The 19,845-nt window shown below is 47.9% G+C and overlaps 1 protein-coding gene across 5 annotated transcripts in view; it reads left to right on the top strand.

Moving 5' to 3' along the window:
- The window catches only part of PHKA2 (phosphorylase kinase regulatory subunit alpha 2), a 72,207-nt gene that overhangs the window by 36,671 nt on the left and 15,691 nt on the right, over positions 1–19,845 (top strand). For 3 of the 5 annotated variants that reach the window (XM_066356885.1, XM_066356884.1, XM_066356883.1), the window contains 15 exons: positions 3,520–3,627; positions 4,556–4,634; positions 6,375–6,509; positions 7,188–7,297; positions 8,435–8,579; positions 8,844–8,922; positions 9,891–10,063; positions 10,827–11,003; positions 13,760–13,848; positions 15,218–15,351; positions 16,080–16,236; positions 17,372–17,451; positions 17,648–17,726; positions 17,826–17,955; positions 18,503–18,604. In XM_066356885.1, the coding sequence (XP_066212982.1) occupies positions 3,520–3,627; positions 4,556–4,634; positions 6,375–6,509; positions 7,188–7,297; positions 8,435–8,579; positions 8,844–8,922; positions 9,891–10,063; positions 10,827–11,003; positions 13,760–13,848; positions 15,218–15,351; positions 16,080–16,236; positions 17,372–17,451; positions 17,648–17,726; positions 17,826–17,955; positions 18,503–18,604 (1,777 nt within the window). Of the gene's footprint in view, positions 1–3,519; positions 3,628–4,555; positions 4,635–6,374; positions 6,510–7,187; positions 7,298–8,434; positions 8,580–8,843; positions 8,923–9,890; positions 10,064–10,826; positions 11,004–13,759; positions 13,849–15,217; positions 15,352–16,079; positions 16,237–17,371; positions 17,452–17,647; positions 17,727–17,825; positions 17,956–18,502; positions 18,609–18,985; positions 19,184–19,845 lie in introns of those variants that run through there. The other 2 variants (XM_066356886.1, XM_066356887.1) reach the window with 2 other exon arrangements.

Genomic DNA, 19,845 nt, shown 5'->3' with positions numbered 1-19,845 from the left:
GGGAGCCGGACAGAAACTCCCTGGGAAAGGGGGAGCGCTGTGCACAGATAAAGAAGACTTCCTTCCTCTGAGTCGGGCCATTCTAGAGCTAGAGCTCGAGTTACCGCTTAGAAGACATTCTGCATCAGGGAAAGAGAAATTGGCCAGTTCCAAAGAGATGCCTGAAGATGGTTTTGTTCTACCCAGTTTCCTAAAGTGGGCCATGATGGACCTAGATTATCTTGGTGGGAAGATTTCCCTATATGTGTGCCATGTTTAGAAGAATTCTTGATTCAAGGCTATTTGTCCTTTAGATGTTCCTGTTGCTTCAAAGCTTCATTATTGCATTTGCAGGAGGACAAGACTTCAGAGAGCAGCATCTTCCCCTAACTGCTGGGCCTGCAGGAGATTGTAACCCGGCAGAAGCTATCATGCCATGGCTTGGGTTTAGGGGTTCTGTGGTTGAATCAGGCCCACAAGCACATAGTCAGGGGACGAGCAGGGCCTCTGAATCGCATGCCTCTGCCAACAGAGGCTGGGGAACCTGTCAGGGCTCAGGCAGCACTGGGCTCTCCCTGGGACCAGACCGCAGCGTCAGGGCCTCTGCACAACCAGCCCCACACTGCCTGCTAATGGGTGATACGTTTCCAGGTGATGGAAAGCCCCTCACTCTACAGATCAGGCCACGGAGCCCACACGGGCTCTTTTCTCTGTCGCTGTCAGAACCCTGGAGGTCCTGCAGATGGATTCATTTTGCCATGGGTGATATGTATGTCTTGGCGGGGAGGGGTTGACGGTGGGGGCTGGGTAGATATTTTCCAGCAACTACCTGTTCAGGTTGCCCCCTTTCCGGTACTGAGGCGTTTGGCAGAACAAAGTTAGTAATGGGAGGTCATTTGGAACCTGGAAGCAGAGCCAGAGGAAGTGAATGACTTCAGGGGCATTTTACCTATTTTGTGATAGAGAATAACCATCGTGTTCTACTAAAAGGCACATTTTCCTGACTGTAGTCAATGCTGGGTATTATAAGCTATACTATTCTTTCTGATGAACGGTGCTGGCTACACATTGTAAAAATCACTCTGCAACCTTTATAAACTCCACGCTGAACTTCGGGTTTCTACTTGTCATGAGAGCAGCATCCTCCTTTGTCCAGTGGGTTTACAATAAGCAAGGCATCAATGTTGAACACTATTTTATGTTGACCACAGTTGGTGTTGGCTGCTTCCAGAGACAGCTGGGAAGTCTCACCCATCACATCAGTGACATGTAGAAACCACCGCAGAGAACCACCCAGACCCATATGGTGCCTTTGTGCAAATTAGAAAAAGGGCCTCATCGTTGAAGTGGCCTCAGCCTCAGGCCAAGGTGGCATCCATCCTGGATTTCAGCCTCATTCATTTCCTCAACCAGACATGCTTGTGCTAAGTGTCACCAGCCATTGGACAGCTTGAGACTAATGCAAGTGTACCTAGCAGATGTGGATCAAGCAGCTGCTCTGGGCCAGGCACCAGGCTAGGTCCCGGGCACAAAGGGTTACCGCGCCAGCTCCACCTCTGCAAACTTGCAGGCTCATGGCGGTCAGAGGAGCTAGTCCGGTGATGGAGGGCGGACACAGGAGTGTCGGCGGCGAAGGCTTGCTGTGCTGGAGGACCTGCAGGCAGAGCAGAAGGACCAGGGTGGAGAAGGGGAGGGAGGCTGCCGCAGGGAGGCAGGAGCCAGCCTGTGGGTGGCAGGAGGGCTGAGCCAGGCTGTCTTGTGATCCAGACACCTCGTCTGCCTTCTGTTCTTTGCACGGAGTAGTTCTCATTCTAGATCTTTGCAGTCTTTCTGAATGCTGGTTACATTCCAATAGCTTTAACATACAATCTGATGGTACAAGTCATCCTGCACGCTGCGAAATATACAGGGTTCTGTCGAAAGAGTAAATATCTATTTTTAATTTACTACCCAAAAATAACTGCTATGATCTTTTAGAGAATGTCCTTCCACACTATTGTCCTGCTTGATTATTTGATTACCGGCAATGTTTAGTTTATGAGCTTACATTTTTTCTTAATGTTTACTATAGCAAATTTTTTTTTTTTTAGAGAGGAGAGGGAGAAACAGAGAGACAGAGAGAGAGAGAGGAGAGACAGAGAAAGAGAAGGGGGGAGGAGCTGGAAGCATCAACTCCCATATGTGCCTTGACCAGGCAAGCCCAGGGTTTCAAACCGGTGACTTCACCATTTCCAGGTTGACGCTTTATCCACTGTGCCACCACAGGTCAGGCACTATAGCAAAATTTTAAAATTTTGCTAAATTTGTTAATAACATCACTGATTAATTCACAGACAGAGACTGAGTCTCCTCATGGTATGCTTTCCCGTTTTGGAGAAGGATGTTTCCTATTTTCTTTGATTGGCTGATGTTTTCTGGAGGAAAAAAGTGGTTGTTGACATTACCCCCCAGCCAGTGTTATAGCGACTAAAACGCAAAGGTCAGCATGGAGTTTACAACAGAGCAGATTGTAGACTAACTTTTATAATGCGTAGCCAGTACTGTTCATCACAAGCAGAAATGCAACTGTTTTGGGTTTTTTTGTATTTTTCTGAAGTTGGAAACGGGGAGGCAGAGACAGACTCCCGCATGCACCTGGCCAGGATACACCCAGCATGCCCACCAGGGGGCGATGCTCTGTCCATCTGGGCCGTTGCTCCATTGCGACCTGAGCCATTCTAGCACCTGAGGCAGAGGCCATGGAGCCATCTTCAGTGCCTGGGCCAACTTTGCTCCAGTGGAGCCTTGACTGTGGGAGGGGAAGAGAGAGACAGAGAGAAAGTAGAGGGGAAGGGTGGAGAAGCAAACGGCACTTCTCCTGTGTGCCCTGGCTGGGAATCAAACCCAGGACTTCCACACACTGGGCCGATGCTCTACCACTGAGCTAGCTGGCCAGGGTCAACTGCAGCTTTTTTTGATGAGTCAAAAGTTCCCAATGAATTCAGGGTTTTGAATCCCTGATGGAAAATTTGTGCTCTAATAGTACAATTGCTTTTTCCTCAATAGTGCCACCTTCTGGTCATTTTCTTGTGTAAGCATACAGAGTTTATGAGCCCCTGGGGATGGCAGGACAGCGAAACCAGAGTTGGCATCCAGTGCCACATGGCCATGACATAGGGCTGGCATTTTAGACCATTGTACCCATAATACAGCCAGATGTCAGCAGGAGCCATGCGAGTTCCTGCTGCCTGTGGCTTTGCTCAAAGAAGGCAGGCCAGGCTTCCAGAACGTGTCTGTCTGCCTTTGGCCGTCAGTGTGCCTGTGGACAGAGCACTGGCTGGAACCAGGCTCAGATTTGCGTTCCGCCTCTGCGGCTTCTCCTTGTGACCACCCACGACCGCGCAAGGGTTTAGCCTCCTCGGCCTCCTGCTCCAGCTCATGCGCAGAACGGGCCTGGAGGCGAGAATGAAGAGCATTTGGGAATTCTCAATGTGCTTCCCACTGTACAGTGACATTGGCCTCTTTATCCTCTTTCTGACTTGAGGATTTTCTCTTTGCCAGGTAGATGAAGAGTACAAGAATCCGCACACGGTGGACAGAGTTCCTCTGGGGAAGCTGCCCCATCTGTGGGGTCAGTCCTTGTACATCCTCAGCTCACTGTTGGCAGAGGTAGGGCTGGAGGCCTTCACACACGGGAAACGGAAGAACACGGGCTCTCCGCCCGGTGTGGCTGTGGAGATCTTCGGCATCTTCGAGGCTTTCAAGTCCGCTGCTCTGGAAGCATTACGTTCTTTTTACTTACATAAGATGGTGGCATATTTGACTAGCCCTGGAGAGCTACGTACCCAAAACATATATATAAGGTCTACCGGAAAGTTCTGTCCATTTTTGGAAAATACAAATTTTTCTTACCATCAATAAACTTTATTAAATAATATAATTGCAATTATTATTAATGATTTCTTGCCAGCATGAGGGCAATTTGTATATCCCATTTTGGAAAAATGTTTTATCTTTTGATGCAAAAAATTGAACCAGTGCTTGTTTGATATCTTCTTCATTTTTGAATTTTTTGCCCTTCAAAAAATTTTGTAAGGACAAAAACAAGTGATAGTCAGAGGGTGCTAAGTCTGGGGAATATGGTGGATGCAACAGACATGCTTCTGTAGCATTTCTTCCTTGTTGAAATTCGTAAAAATGACAGTGGCGTAAATGAACTTTATCAGTAGCCATGGGTACACTATCGCTTCACACATAAGACTAACGTGAATCAACTTTGTTTTAGTTAATTTGCTATGTCAGTATGTATACATTAAGTGATAAAAATAGAGAGGCACACATGCGCCAAATAAACATGTGCTTACGTGTCGAAACTTGTTGTGATAGAAACGGACAGAACTTTCCGGTAGACCTTATAATATATTTGTCAGTGGCCATCTAAATAGCTTACTGTGTTTCAGAGGAAATGGACAATTGCCTTGAAATAGCTAAGGGAGTAAATACTGAATATTTTGAGCCCCCAAATATTTCACTTGCAAATTTAGCTGCAATTTTCGCTAGTCGGTATTTCATAGTATCACCGTTCCTTCTTTCTCAGGGGTTCCTCGCCGCTGGTGAAATTGACCCCTTAAACAGAAGATTCGCCACGTCCGTCAAACCAGATGTTGTGGTGCAAGGTGTGTGAGCACGTTCCCTATTCCTGTTTAACTTTGTAAAACCCATGTATTCTTTTGCTTGAATTTTTTTACATTCAATTTATTGGGGTGACATTGGTTAATAAAATTATATTGGTTTTCGGTGTACAATTCTATAATATATCATCTGTATGTTGTATTGTGCTCAGCACCCCAAGTCTAGTCTCCTCCCATCACCATCTGTCTGTCCTGTGCCTTCGGGTACCTCCCCCTCCCTCTTCCCCGCTGGTAACCACCACACTGTTGTCTGTGTCTGTCAGGGTTTGGGGGTTTGGTTTTGTTTTGTTTTTTTGCTTAATCCCTTCAGCTTTTTCACCTAATCCCCCACCCCCTTCCCGTCTGACAGCCGTCAGTCTGTTCTCTATGAGTTTGTTTCTTTGTATGTTAGTTTATTTTGTCTATTAGATTTCACATATATGTAAAATCATACGGTACTCGTCTTTCTCTGCCTGGCTTACTTCACTTAGCATAATAATCTGCAGGTCCATCCATGATGTCACAAAAGGTAAGATTTCCTCTTGTATACAGCCAAGTAGTATTCCATTGTGTAAATGTACAGCTTTTTCATCCACTCATCTACTGATGGGCACTTGGGCTGCTTCCAGATCTTGGCTATTGTCAATAATGCTGCAATGAACATAAGGGTGCATATAGTCTTGCCAATTAGTGTTTCAGGTTTCTTTGGATAACTTTCCATGGAATTGCCTTGTGAACCAGTAACTCCCCTTTTGGGAAAAGCCATGTATTTTAATGCAAATTGCCCCCTAGTTTTCTAAAAGCGCGTGTGTGTATGCTTTAGCATATATTAATTCATAACATTGTAGCGCAATGCATTATTCACATGTTTGTGGTGACGCAGGTGGCATGTGCTAACATGGGAGCTATGTCCTTTGGAAGCAGGGTCACAGGTTTCTCCTGGTTCCCCCATGCGGAGCTGTTTCCACTCCTGACCCCATCTCAAAAGAATACAAGACAGGCTTAGAATACATGCAGACCCAGGAGAAGGCAAGACATCATTTGAGATGGGGTAATGTGGCTTGGGATCTGTTGAAGAACATTTCTAGAAGTCTCTTATCAGACTCTCCTATACATTGTGAGAACTTGATAAATATGCATTGTGGGAATTAAGGGGAGGCAAGGCCAGAGAGAACCAGGAAGAGCAGCAGTACAAGTGCAGTCATTTTCTTTTTTTCTTTCTTTTTTTTTTTTTTTTGTATTTTTCTGAAGCTGGAAACGGGGAGAGACAGTCAGACAGGCTCCCGCATGTGCCCGACCGGGATCCACCCGGCACGCCCACCAGGAGGCGATGCTCTGCCCACCAGGGGGCGATGCTCTGCCGCGACCAGAGCCACTCTAGCGCCTGGGGCAGAGGCCAAGGAGCCATCCCCAGCGCCTGGGCCATCTTTGCTCCAATGGAGCCTTGGCTGCGGGAGGGGAAGAGAGAGACAGAGAGGAAGGGGGGGTGGAGAAGCAAATGGGTGCTTCTCCTATGTGCCCTGGCCGGGAATCGAACCCGGGTCCCCGGCACGCCAGGCCGACGCTCTACTGCTGAGCCAACCGGCCAGGGCCAAGTGCAGTCATTTTCAAAGCCACACGGTGTGTGGAGAGGACGCTAATGTGTGTATAACAGGCCAAAGTAGAGGTCAGTCAAAGATGCATATTTCCACATGAGGAGACAGAGGCCACGTTAGAACGTAGATTGTATGCTCTTCTTGTTCGCAGTTACTGTTCTAGCAGAAAACAGCCACGTTCAGGACTTGTTGAGGAAGCATGGGATAGACGTCCAGAGCATTGCTGACATTCACCCAGTCCGAGTCCAGCCCGGCCGGATCCTCAGCCACATCTATGCCAAGCTCGGTAGGTCTGGGGAAATGGGCTCTTTTGGTGAGGAGGCAATTCGGTTCTAGGTTTTGAATCTGAGGGACACTGTGATATGTATAAATTCTAAAGAATTGGGCAAAGCTCTAAAGCAGGTGGTTTGACCGCTTCCACGCAAAGCGGACCAAGCAAGCAAGCACGTTCCCATCACGCAAGTTCAGTAGAGGTCACAAGTTGGCCATGTGATTTGCCAGATCTGTTGTACAATATGCAACCACCTTTGAAAATTCACAGTTGGAAGAGTGGTTTGTGTCTTGATAATGTTTTTAGGTTTTTTCTGTATTCTCAGAGAGTACTCATTTGCCTATTCAAATAGAAGGGGGTTCTCTTTACTTTTCCTAAAATCTGAGTTTGTATAGTCAGATTTTATGGTTCAATACTAAATTAAAAGTAAACATTAATAAAGTCCTTTCAACAGCTTTATTCTGCATAGATGTTGAGCCAGGTGCTGTTCGTGTACAGTACATGCATGGAGAGGGAGTGGGATGTGTTTTTAATTCACTTTTGTCCTGTTTAAAGAAGGACAATGGCGTTAGAAAAACCAAACCCCACAGTCGGTGTTCGACATAAAAATAAGTTCAGTGTTAGCCGAAGTCAGTTGGATGAGATGTTACTGTATTGACCCCAATACCAATTTCTCCTTTATTTTTCCAATAGGACGGAATAAGAATATGAAATTGAGTGGGCGACCGTATCGGCACATTGGCGTCCTTGGGACATCTAAACTCTATGTGATTAGGAACCAGATATTCACTTTCACACCGCAGGTGAGAAGAGCAGGCCAGTGGCAGACCAACAAGCATCTTTTGTTTAAGGTCTCTTCTTGCTGCTGAGCCCCTTTGTGGTAGAATGTGCCTGCGTCTGTTCCAATGGACGCACACGAGATGACACCCATTACCTCCTGCCGTTCTTTACTCATAGTAGGAGCTCAGTGAGTGTCGCCGGCATCGAATTGAGTGTTACCACTTCCAGTCATGAGTAGTAGTGAAATTCACACCACTTTGCAAATTTGCTAGTGACATGTCACTTGACGCACAGCCCTTGTGCCTCTGATCACAAGAGTCCCTCACCCTTGCTTAAAGTGCCATCAGGCCCTCCGTGTACCACAGAGCCAGTCTGATTTTCAGGCCCCAGCGCCTTTGATGGGATCCTGACTGAATTGATGATGGAATTTTTCCTTCAGAGGTTGGTTTCCAACGGAAACTAGTCCTGTGGAACCCAGAGCAAACGGTTTGCATTCATTTGGGCAGCTAGAAAGACCAAGTGTGGTATCACTTTGTCCACAGGGGACACAGACTCCCACTGCTAGGCACACAGTCGGTCTGGCCTCAGAAGCCCCAGGTTGCTGTTTCTCACCCTAACCTACATGGCTGGCTTAAATCTTGTGAGTTATTTCCTTTCATAACAAATTTCAGACCAGAGCCCGGACTGAGCATGGGCTAGTCCAGAGGCCGAAGAACAGTTTGATTTCCATCAACATCAGGCCACGCTGCCTTTCGTTCACATTAACCAGGCCATCAGCCAGGCAGACACGGCCTCCGCATCTCCCCTGCTCTCAGTGCCCTCATGTGGGAAGCTCTCCGAGGCCCGCAGCCCGGGAGAGTGGGGATTAAGGAGTTATTGATTTCCTTTCAGAGACAGCGGTGTTGGGCCAGGTGCTTACATCCCCATCTGAGCAGCTGTAAATAGACCTAGCCGCGCACCTCTCCTTTCCGCGGCTCCTGGGCAGGCGACAGATCGATTTGTCTGATTGCAAGGAGAGCCCCGTGGTAGGCGGATTACAGCGAGGGCTGAGCCTCCTCTCTGGAACACAGCACAGGGATTAGTGCTGCCGTGAAGGCCACCTGAGGCTGTGTCGAGGGCAGCGAAGGCCAGCCTCTCACTGGGCCTGTTCTGCCTTGCAGTTCACTGACCAGCATCACTTCTACCTGGCGCTGGACAACGAGATGATCGTGGAGATGCTCCGGATCGAGCTGGCCTACCTGTGCACCTGCTGGCGGATGACGGGCAGACCCACGCTCACCTTCCCCATCACGCACACCATGCTCAGTAACTCCCTGGCCTTATCTGCCCGATTCACATCCCACGGTTGCTTTGGGCCCTTTTTCCAATGTTGAAAGCGGCTCCTATGACAGAGCTAAGCTTTGAAGGGGGCTCTCAGCAGTTCAGATTCTTAGATCAGGAATCTTCTATGGCAAATGTATTTTAATTAGATTGTGTTGATGAATACATTTCAGTGCATTCCCCCTCCCCCTGCAAAAAAAAAAAAAAAGTATTCCCAGATTAACTAATTCTTTTTTTTTTTCTCCTTAGCAAATGATGGCTCAGACATTCACCCTGCTGTTCTTTCTACAATTAGAAAACTAGAGGATGGATATTTTGGAGGAGCTAGGTAATTTATGATTTAAAAAAAATAAAAGTAACATTGACTTTTCTTAAAGTCTCTTGCTACCCTTCTCCCATTTTTCATACCAACTGACCACAGAAGCATGGTGCTTTAGAGTAAGAAGTGAGAATCCCAAACCCAGGTTCTGACCCCCTGCGGCGCGTGCTGGGGGCTCACAGGAACCCGAGGCCTCCTGGATACCGAGGGCCTCCTGGATACGGTATGGCGGCGATTCAGAGAACCAGGGCACCAAACAGGACTGCCTGGGCTCCTCTGGCTAGCTTTCCTACGTTCTTGAGGGTTACAGCTGAATTTCATTTTGTCTTTTCCTTAACGTCTGGGGGTCTAAAAGAAGCTGAACTCACACTAGATGCGTGCAGGAGCTTGCTGTTGAATTACTGCCCTTCCACCTTTGACCTGACTCCTTTCAACTTGATAACAGAGAAACTTTCCATTGTCTCCCCCCCCCCTCCACCTCACCCTCCCCTGTCCCTCAACCTCAGGGCAAAACCATCACTAGAACTGACCCCAGGGCTGTAGTGGGGGAGTTACTACTTTATGAAGGAAAGTCTTACGTTCCCCTCAGGCCTATTCCCCCTTAGGATATAGTCCATTTGCCCATTGAAGCTTAAGAACCTATGAATTCAATTGCATGGCCTGCTTTAAAAGTAGTTCATTTGATAACATTCTGTAAAAACTTTGGTTGGTTCGGTAATAAGATTTCTACTTGTGTCGGGGTCGGGAGTCAGAAGTCAGTGTGATTCATTTTGGCTGTTAATATGCTGTGTGCTTCTACTTTATACCTGTTACTGCATTATCATTTTCATTTCTTGGCTGACTACTATAGAGTGACGTATTTATCGATACTGGCTGAAAGTGCCACCTGGATGTTGAGAGGTCTCTCCATGACTCATTAGTGCAAGTTTGTCCACACATACCTATAGTATGTCACTAACATAGTGTCTCCTTGGCAGGGTAAAATTAGGGAGCCTGTCGGAATTTCTCACCACTTCCTTCTACACGTATCTGACCTTCCTGGATCCAGACTGTGATGAGAAGTTATTCGATGATGATACCAGCGAAGGGAGATTCAGCCCTGATAGCGATTTGGATTTGGGAGGATATTTGGAAGAGACCTACAAGCAAGGTAGAGCTAAGAAGGTCTTTGCAGGCGGTTCATTGAATTTACCGAAAACTTGGCATTGTGATAAAATTGCCATAAGATGCAAACACAGAAAATAACTGTAATTAGCATAACAAAAAGGCTTTAGAAACTTGTTGGCATTAAAATAAATACCACTTTCAAAATTTAAACTGCAAAAGTGGGGCTTTTTTAAACCTAGAGGAACAAAGTGTTTCAGGACTGAGGACTTGACACAAAATCTATTCTAAAGACAGACACGCAGGGATTGAATTTTCAAAGGAATGGTAGAATGTATCTAGGCTTGATTGGATATGAGCGCTGAAATCCTATGTATACAACTTTTCTTTAACTGAACAGGATTTGGGGTTGAAGTCTGTTTTTTACTTTTGGACAGTACTTGGGATTAGGGCTGAGGGTTCCATAATGCTTAGCTCACCCATGCCAAATTAAAACAAAAAGATCAGATGTCAGCTGTTGGCCCTCAGCCTGTCTTATATTTGATTCATGTCATAGAAATACCATCTTGACCGATTTTTTTTTCTCTTGCTAGGATGAAGTTTTTCCAAACAGTAACTTGATAAACACATACATTATCTCTGTAAATGTCTTTACTCTCCAGGGGTGGAGTGGAGTGCAAATACCTGGGTCAAAATGTCTTCCACCGAATTTATTCAGTGCTGCGTGCTACACATAGTCACTATTACACCTTTAGAATATTTCTGTAGCTTCTTTTCATTGGCTCTTTTGCTTGCCTGTCCAATTACAGAAAGCCAGGACGAACTTGACCAGTATATCAACCACCTCCTGCAAAGCACATCCTTGAAGTGCTATCTGCCCCCTCTTCGTAAGAAGACTTCAGAAGACAGCCATGTTTTCAGCGCCGTCCACTCCACTCGGGACATACTTTCCGTGATGGCAAAAGCAAAGGGTTTGGAAATGCCCTGTATGTTACCAACTCTTTTCTGCTCGTTAAAAGAACATTTTTTAAATCAAAGTGATGCTTGAGCATAATTTAAAAATCAAAGGGTTTGAAAAGACAACAAAATGCAGATGTTTCCTGCCTCACCCCTCCTGTCCCCACTGTCCTTCTTAGAGACCACTTTCAACTCTTGCTTGTTTCTTCTGACATTTACATATCTCCGCATTTCTAAAATAATGTGAGTATAGTGCTGTCTTTTGATGCTTTGACTTTATTCAGTTATCTTTGGACTTTCTCTTATTGGGTGAGGATTTAGCTGTTCCCTAACCTGCCAATATAGTTAAGTTCAGTTAAATCAGTACTCCCGCCCTGGCCGGTTGGCTCAGCGGTAGAGCGTCGGCCTAGCGTGCGGAGAACCTGGGTTCGATTCCTGGCCAGGGCACACAGGAGAAGCGCCCATTTGCTTCTCCACCCCTCCGCCCCGCTTTCCTCTCTGTCTCTCTCTTCCCCTCCCGCAGCCAAGGCTCCATTGGAGCAAAGATGGCCCGGGCGCTGGGGATGGCTCTGTGGCCTCTGCCTCAGGCGCTAGAGTGGCTCTGGTAGCAACACGGCGACGCCCAGGATGGGCAGAGCATCGCCCCCTGGTGGGCAGAGCGTCGCCCCTGGTGGGCGTGCCGGGTGGATCCCGGCCGGGCGCATGCGGGAGTCTGTCTGACTGTCTCTCCCTGTTTCCAAGCTTCAGAAAAATGAAAAAAGAAAAAAAAAAGAAAAAAAAAATCAGTATTCCCTCCTTATATTATTATATGTATGAAAATATTCCCAACTGAGCATCGTAGTATACTATGCTTATATTATCGTTTTGTTTTTTTTTCTAAACCTAACAGTTGCCCTTTTAATCTGCCCTGCTTCCTTTTTACACTTTCCAATAGCCTCTCAATACGGATCTCCAGCAGGCCAATCATATCCAGGAATTTCTCAGGTCCACTACTTCTCTTGGAATCCGTGCGTGTCTGGTCTGGCTGACTGAGCTCTAAGCCTGTTGCATACCTGGGTCTGAGAGAGTGCAGGGCAATCTTGAATGGCATGCGGGCTGTTTTGCCAGCGTGAAACAGACTTTCCCGACATGTTCCGTTGCCAGCCACTTGGTGGCACTGTCCCTCTGGTTACTCATCCCCATGGGCCTTGATCTGGGTGTCTTTTCCTCCACAGTGTTGGTTCCTTATTGGGCCTTTCAATAGAGAAATTTATGTTTTTCAGTCCATCAAGTTTTTCTGAATAATTTCTTGGCCCATTTCCTTCACTGCATTTTCTCTGTTCTGTCTCGGGTACTCCCGATTTCAGTGTCGACCTCCTGGGGAAGTCTTTATCGTGTATCTTCTGCCTTCCATTTCTTTGTCTTGTGCTCTGAGGGCAAGTGCTTCAGCTTTTCATTCTATCTCCTCCATCAAGTTTTCTCACTTTTGTCATCATGTTTTCAATCTCTTTCCTCTGAATAGCATCCGTTCTTGTTTCGTGTATACAGGGTTTTTGGTTTTGTTTTTTTACTTTCTTCTCCCTAAATGGTTCCCATTTCCCCCAAGTCAGTTTTTCCGGTTTGTTTCTATCTTCCATTAGAGTCTGTCCCTCAGTACAGGGTATCCTTGGTATCCGCTCGTGCCTGAGAATCTCCCCGTGCGTTGGTGGGGCCTGCTGGGTTTGTGAGTGTAGGCTGGCCAGCTTCCCCACACTCACTGGAGACTCCTCTTTGTTAGGTGAGGTTCGGATCCTTCTTTCCCCTAAGAAGTACACCCCGGCCTTCAGACAGGCCAGTCGGCCCCCACTCCAGAGACCCTCCCCTTTACCCTCCTCAGAAAGACCCTCTAGCCTTCTGTCGGGGGAGCAAGGCAGTTGCCAAGCTCTGTGGAGTTGAGAGGCCACCGAGGGGGCCGACTGCTTCGCACCCCGCAATCCCCAGTCCTCCCTATTCTGCGCCGGTCCCTGGGGACGCCCCACTCCACAGTACATGGGGCCGCAGCGCCCGAGACTTCTGAGGACTCTCTGATGGAACTCTGACTGCTTCTTAGTTTTGCCCCTGCAGACTTGGGTTTGGTTGCCTTGTATCAGCTAAATCAGTCATCTTTCATCCCTCAGCTTCCCCACTTCTAAATGTATTGTTGTAAAACATTTTTTCTGTAATGTTGGTCGGGGTTTGAGTGGAAGTAAAAGTAAAACGTATGTTTAATTCACTAATGTCACCTGGAAGTCTATAAATGCCTTTCAAATATGCCTCATCTTTACCTTGAAAACTTCCTATTTTCCCAAGATGATATGATACAGCCTGGAAGATACAGATGGCTTAATGAATAAAGATCAATAATGATGACTTCCCAAAGTGGCTAAAAACCAGAAGCCCTAACGCCCTGTAGTGCACCTCTGTCATGAGAGCCAGTGACCTTGGCCAGATGCTCTGCCCTCTCCGATTCTCAGTTTCCTCATCTGAGAGAAAAGGAGGTTGGGCTCGATCACTTCTAAGGCTCACTCCAGTCCTAAGTTGCTATGTAATTTTTCCCTGAATTCCAGGAGGGAAAAGTGAAATTTTATTTCTTACAGCAAGACCTGCGTCCTGCTTGTGTGTTCAGCACAGGATGTGGCTCCACAATCAAGTCTTGAAGTTAATTAAACAAAATAAGTAATCGTTCCTTTAGTTGGTTTGTATTGAATAAGGAATAACCACTGTACCTCTTAAATATTTTATCCTTTCTCCTCCTCAAAAGAATTCTCTTTATTCTTTTGTTTTCCAGTTGCTCACATGGCTTTGCCAACCAGAGTTCTAAGTGCCCACCGTAAATCGCTGAATCTTGTGGATTCTCCTCAGCCACTCCTAAAACAGGTGAAACACTTGGAATCATTTTTTAAACAAATGTAAAGTTCTTTTTTATTTAATTTTTCCCATTGATTTGAAAGAAAGAGGAAAGGAGAGAAAGAGAAGAAGGGGGAGAGAGACAAAGAAGCATCAACTTGTTCCACTTAGTTGTTCCATTTAGTTGTGCGTTCATTGGTTGCTTCTCGGATTTGCTCTGACCAGGGATCGAACCCACAATCGCAGCGTACCAGGACAACGCTCTAGCCAATGAGCCACTTGGCCAGGGCTAAGTATAATATTATTTGATGCTGGTATAGTCCCAAGAAGTCTTTTAAATGGTTGAACTCAAAAGAAAGAGCGTATTTCTTGATACCCAGGACTTTTAGGATTAGAAGTTCTAGGTTTCCATGTGAAGCCATTCAGTTGTCTAGAATCTGCTTTGTGTCAGCATACACATTGAATTTGATGCAAACTTTTATGTTTTGCATATAGGAAACGCTACTGAGTTTCTTCCCACTTGTCACAATCTGTGTCACACTCAAGGAAATAAGCCTTCTCCGTACCTAGTCCGCCCTGTCTGTGCCAGGCCACCGAGGCCGGGCTACTCACAGAGTAGGGTACAAAAACCAGAGAAGATTCTCAGGACAGTAAATCTCAGGATCTTCCTTGCTGGTTCCCATAATTTGTTACTTCATCCAGAAATCTCCCGTAATTTTATCCCACACAACTGCTGGCGTAAGTTCTAATACTTATAATGTTAGTTTTAGGGGTTAGTTTTGCTGTTTTGAACTTGGCAGAAGTAAAATGCGTACATATTTCAACCTGTTCAGTCCAGTCTCTTTTTTTTGTTTTTTGGGGGGTTTTGTTTTGTTTTGTTTTTTTGTTTTACAGAGACAGAGAGAGAGTCAGAGAGAGGGATAGATAGGGACAGAGAGACAGGAACGGAGAGAGATGAGAAGCATCAATCATTAGTTTTTCATTGCAACACCTTAGTTGTTCATTGACTGCTTTCTCATATGTGCCTTGACCGTGGGCCTTCAGCAGACCGAGTAACCCCTTGCTGGAGCCAGTGACCTTGGGTCTAAGCAGGTGAGCTTTGCTCAAACCAGATGAGCCTGCGCTCAAGCTGGCGACCTCGGGGTCTCGAACCTGGGTCCTCGGCATCCCAGTCCGACGCTCTATCCACTGCGCCACCGCCTGGTCAGGCCAGTCCAATCTCTTGCAAACAGTGACTAACAGAGTGATTCACTGATCAAAAGTAGTAAAGCACATAAATAAAAGGCCAGAAAGTATTCGCTCAAAAGCTGGAGCCCAGTGACAGGTGGATGTGTAACTTACCAACCCAAAGTCCGCGTGCTCAGCCCTTCTCCCCCGCTTTTGGCTTTGGTATGGCCAGGCCCGCGAAGAGGACTTCCAGTGGCCCAGAGACGACCGTGGCGACGTGGACTGTGAGAAGCTGGTTGAGCAGCTGAAAGACTGTTCGAATCTGCAAGAGCAAGCAGACATTCTATACCTTCTGTATGTAATAAAGTAAGTTTCTGGTCTTGCCTAGGCCAAGCTTTCTCTAGTCTCCTTCATTCTGTCCTAGTCTTCTTGGCCTCCCAGCAAGCTTGGTCAGGACTGTACCACTGAATTTATCTGGGTCACTACGAACAGACTTCTGTCCCCTTTTCCGCGTGCTCACGCTGGCCTCTCAGGACAAGGATGCTGGGTGAAATCAGGATCTTACCGTTTCCTGATATTAGGCTTCTGTTTCAAATGGACAGAAGGGCCTGACCAGGCGGTGCTGCAGTGGTTAGAACTTCGGACAGGGATGCGGAGGACCCAGGTTCGAAACCCTGAGGTCACCAGCTTGAGTGCAGACTCACCAGTTTGAGCGCTTGGGTCGCTGGCTTGAGTGTGGGATCATAGACATGACCCCAAGGTCACTGGCTTGAGCAAGGGGTTACTTACTATACTGTAGCCCCCCAGTCAAGGCACAAATGAGAAATCAATCAATGAACAACTAAGGAGCTACAATGAAGAATTGATGCTTCTCATCTCTCTCCCTTCCTGTCTATCTGTCTCTGTCACAAAAAAAAATGGACAGAAGGGATGCTTTGGTAAGACTCAAGCCAGTCCTGAGACGCAGTGGGAGGCCCCGAGCGCTCGGCAGAGGGCGCAGTGATTCATTCCACTCCCTGCCAAGTGAGCTCTGCTGCGAGAGAGTCCGGCCTGCCACGCTCCGGGCCATACTTCTGGGTTTGCTGTCTCCACAGGGGCCCCAGCTGGGACACAGATCTCTCCGGACAGCACGGGGTCACAGTCCAGAGCCTCCTCGGCGAGCTCTATGGGAAAGCGGGCCTGAGCCAGGAGTGGGGCTTGATCCGCTACATCTCCGGCCTGCTCAGGAAGAGAGTGGAGGTCCTGGCCGAGGTCAGGCACTGTGCTGATGTTCGTCTGTCCTTTCTCGCTCCATGCCCTCTTCCTGTTAGGAAAGCTGGAGGCACCCTGGCAGGTTGGCTCAGAGCACAGGGCATCAGCCCGGCATGCGGACATCTGGGTTTCATACCTGCTCAGGGCACACAGGAGAAGCAACCGTCTGCTTCTCTCCCCCTCCCCCTCTTCCCTTCTCTCCCTCTTCCCCTCCCACAGTCAGTGGCTCGATTGGTTCAAGTGTGGCTCAGGGCACTGAGGATAGTTCGGTTGATTCGAGCATCAGCCCCAGACGGGGGTCGCCGGGTGGATCCCGGTTGAGCCGCATGCGGGAGTCTGTCTCTCTATCTTCTTCCTCTCTCTTTAAAAAAGAAAGAAAGAAAGAAAGCTGGAGGCAAGCACCTCTTATTGGTGAAGGAAACCAGTTATTTAACAATATACAGGTGGAGCAGCCGGCCTCCTCTCCTGACCTCCCACTGCTCCTGGAAGCGGAGGAGGAAATGAAATTGAAGTTGATTAGCTTGTTTCTTCTTAGCTGCAGAAAGAGGTTTACCAGGAAATAAAACGAAAACACTCTACGGCCTGGCACCGTCTTAAACAACGCTCTCTTATTTCTGTACATCCACAGTGTAATCATCATTAATATTTTTAACCCCATGGCCTTGCAGAATCCAGAACTGCTTTCTAAGACATTCAAGTTCAGCGTTATGGTGTGGGGATAGTATTTATTATATGTGAATAACGGGGAAACACAATTTAAGACTATAATATAGTTATTAACCCTTAACATTGGTATATTAGGACTCACGACAACTCATCCTCCTTGTGGCACATCAGGAAATGTGGCATATCAGAGTGCTCGCCGCAGGGGCTGGGCGGAAAATTCCCACTAGCAGGCCTGCCTGGGGCCACATATCGGGGACACAGTTCACAGGGATGCGGTCCTGCCCGGACTGTTCAGTCTGGAGTATATGAATGAATTATTCATAGAAATGGCAACCTAGGTCATAAAATTTGCAAAGGTAAATTTATGGTCTTATTGGCAGTAGCGTTCCCCCTTGGATTTGCTCACCTCCCCCTCCCTCCCTCTCTGCCTGTCTCGCCCACCCCGTCACCTTTTCCCGTAAACGAGTAGGCCTGCACCGACCTGCTGTCGCACCAGACGCAGCTCACAGTGGGCCTGCCGCCAGAGCCTCGGGAGAAGATCATCTCTGCGTAAGTCTTCAGCCCGGGCCTCGGGTTCGGGGGCGCCCAGGGGAACACATCAGCGCGTCCACCATCCGGGCAGAGGGCCTTTTTAAAGACACTCACTCGGGAGCTCCCAGCGGGAAAATATGGATCTTCCCTGGAGGGTGAGGAGACACAACTTAGGTATCTTTCACGGTGTTTGTACCCTGCCCCTCCTTCCTAGGCCTCTTCCCCCCGAGGAGCTCACAAAACTCATCTACGAAGCCAGCGGGCAGGACATCAGCATCGCCGTGCTCACGCAGGTCAGCTGGTCGGGAGGGGCAGGGCTGCGGCCTCCTGGGGGCTGCAGGGGCCTCCGCCTCCCCGGCCTCTGAAACGCTGTCTCCCCGTGTCTCCGTCAGGAGATCGTGGTCTACTTGGCCATGTACGTCAGGGCACAGCCCAGCCTCTTCGTGGAGATGCTCAGGCTCCGGATCGGGCTGATCATCCAGGTGATGGCCACGGAGCTGGCTCGGAGCCTGAACTGCTCAGGTGCAAAGCATGGAGGGGCTCCTGCCGGTCAGCCCGGGGAGCGCTACCCAAGTCCTCGGGAACCCGGGCTTCTGCGCCTCTGCACGGGCTCCTGCTTCACCTGCTTCCTGGCTCAGACGTAAACGGCCACACCATCCAGCACACGGTGTCGAAGCGCACATGTCAGGGGCGGGGCATGAGAGTCCTCTGCCCTCGTCCTGGTCCTGATGTCTTTCTCACTGCGGCCCCTTGCAGTGAGCTCTGCCCCCATTTCATAACACACCTGCTGGCAGGAATCCGGCCAACCGAAATACGCCAATCACCTGCGAGAGGAGACGCACCCCAGGGTCGGGAGCATTACCATGTGGAAAATAGGCATTCGGGAGTTAAGAAATGACACAACTTAAACAGTAGCATTTAGAATCACCACGATCAGTGTGGCAGCCCTGAAGCAGCGGGGCGGTGACCTGAGCAGGGCGTCATTTGTCAGCACCCCCAGGGCCCACCTGACTACCTTCACCGACCACCAGCCCTGTGTCTGGGACTCTTACAAGGTGTTTGTTTTTAGGAGAAGAAGCCTCCGAAAGTTTGATGAACCTCAGCCCTTTCGATATGAAAAATCTCCTGCACCATATTCTAAGTGGGAAGGAATTCGGCGTTGAAAGAAGCGGTAAGTAAACGCTTGTTTCACCTCTGCAGGGAGGGGGCCGGAGAGCGCCTGACTGATGCATCCAGCGCCACCTGCAGCGGCTTTATTTATACAAATCCACATCAGTAACTGCAATGGGGCGTATAATGTAGGAGGGTAAGGCTCCTACTTTACTGAGATGGAGTGGCAGGTGCAAGGTGCCAGCTAGGGCTCTGTGGCCGCTTGCTGGGAGCGCTGTGGTCCCCGGTGTGGTGGGCACACCCCTGCACCCTGGCCTGCTGCTCTCCTGCCAGGGCCGGGCACTGTCGCTGTGCACGGGTGTTAGGAGTGAGGTAACCTGGGTGTCGGGATGAAAGGGACGTCCCTTCTGAACACCGAGTGCCCTACCTTTGGTTCGGACAGACGTGTCCTCTGCCAGACTCCAGTCCCCTTTATGGGCCCAGAGAAGAACCGTCCACGACCTCACGGCTTCCTGCTGAGTGAGTCTGCTTCGTCCCAGGCTGGCCCGCTCGGTTTTTATCCATACCGGAACCAGTTTGCAGTGCTAGGAAACAGAATTGCCTAAGTCCTGGTGGAATTCTGTTCTCAAATGCTCTCTAATTATAATTGAAGCAATTATCATCTCTCCTTCTCATAATAAAGCGAAATGATTTGTAGACACATTTGTGAATTTATTTCATCAAGCCAAAGAAACGCAGTGTGGGCTGTCATTCCTTTTATTTAATAAGAAGGACATTGAGTATTTCATATTTTCCCCCAGAGTGTACACCAGCCAGCTCACAAAGACGGCATCAAGCCATACAGATGGGGCTTGGTGGCTTTTCTTCTTTTCTGAAGGAGGAGTGTTCGACATCCTTTTCCAAAAGTAATTTTCAGTTCTCTCCAATGCCCAGTCCTTGAAATGGAAATATAGAAGATAAATATTTAATGTGTTCTGCTCATGAAAATGATATACATGCTTTGACACAGATAATTACTAAAATTTGGTTATTAGATATAAAGCTATAGATGCTTACTAGAAACAGAATAATGTCACTTGAAAGCCATAAATATGTCTAATTGCAAGCAAGGCCAGAAGAGGTCCTTCCTATCTTTTGACGTATAACATCATTTGTTCATTGTCTTTTGTAATTGTTCAATTTTTATAGATCAGGAACCTCCAATAGTCTTAGGATTTTGATGAAATCCTCAGATGTCCGAGATCAGTGTTTCCAGCTAGTGCTCACCCTATACAGGCCCCGCATAGCGTCCCAGACCCTTTT

The sequence above is a fragment of the Saccopteryx leptura genome, chromosome X (genome assembly GCF_036850995.1).
Source record: "Saccopteryx leptura isolate mSacLep1 chromosome X, mSacLep1_pri_phased_curated, whole genome shotgun sequence".
NCBI classification, from domain to species: domain Eukaryota; kingdom Metazoa; phylum Chordata; class Mammalia; order Chiroptera; family Emballonuridae; genus Saccopteryx; species Saccopteryx leptura.
Note: the sequence above shows the minus strand (reverse complement) of the source record. Positions and strands in the feature narration are given on the sequence as shown.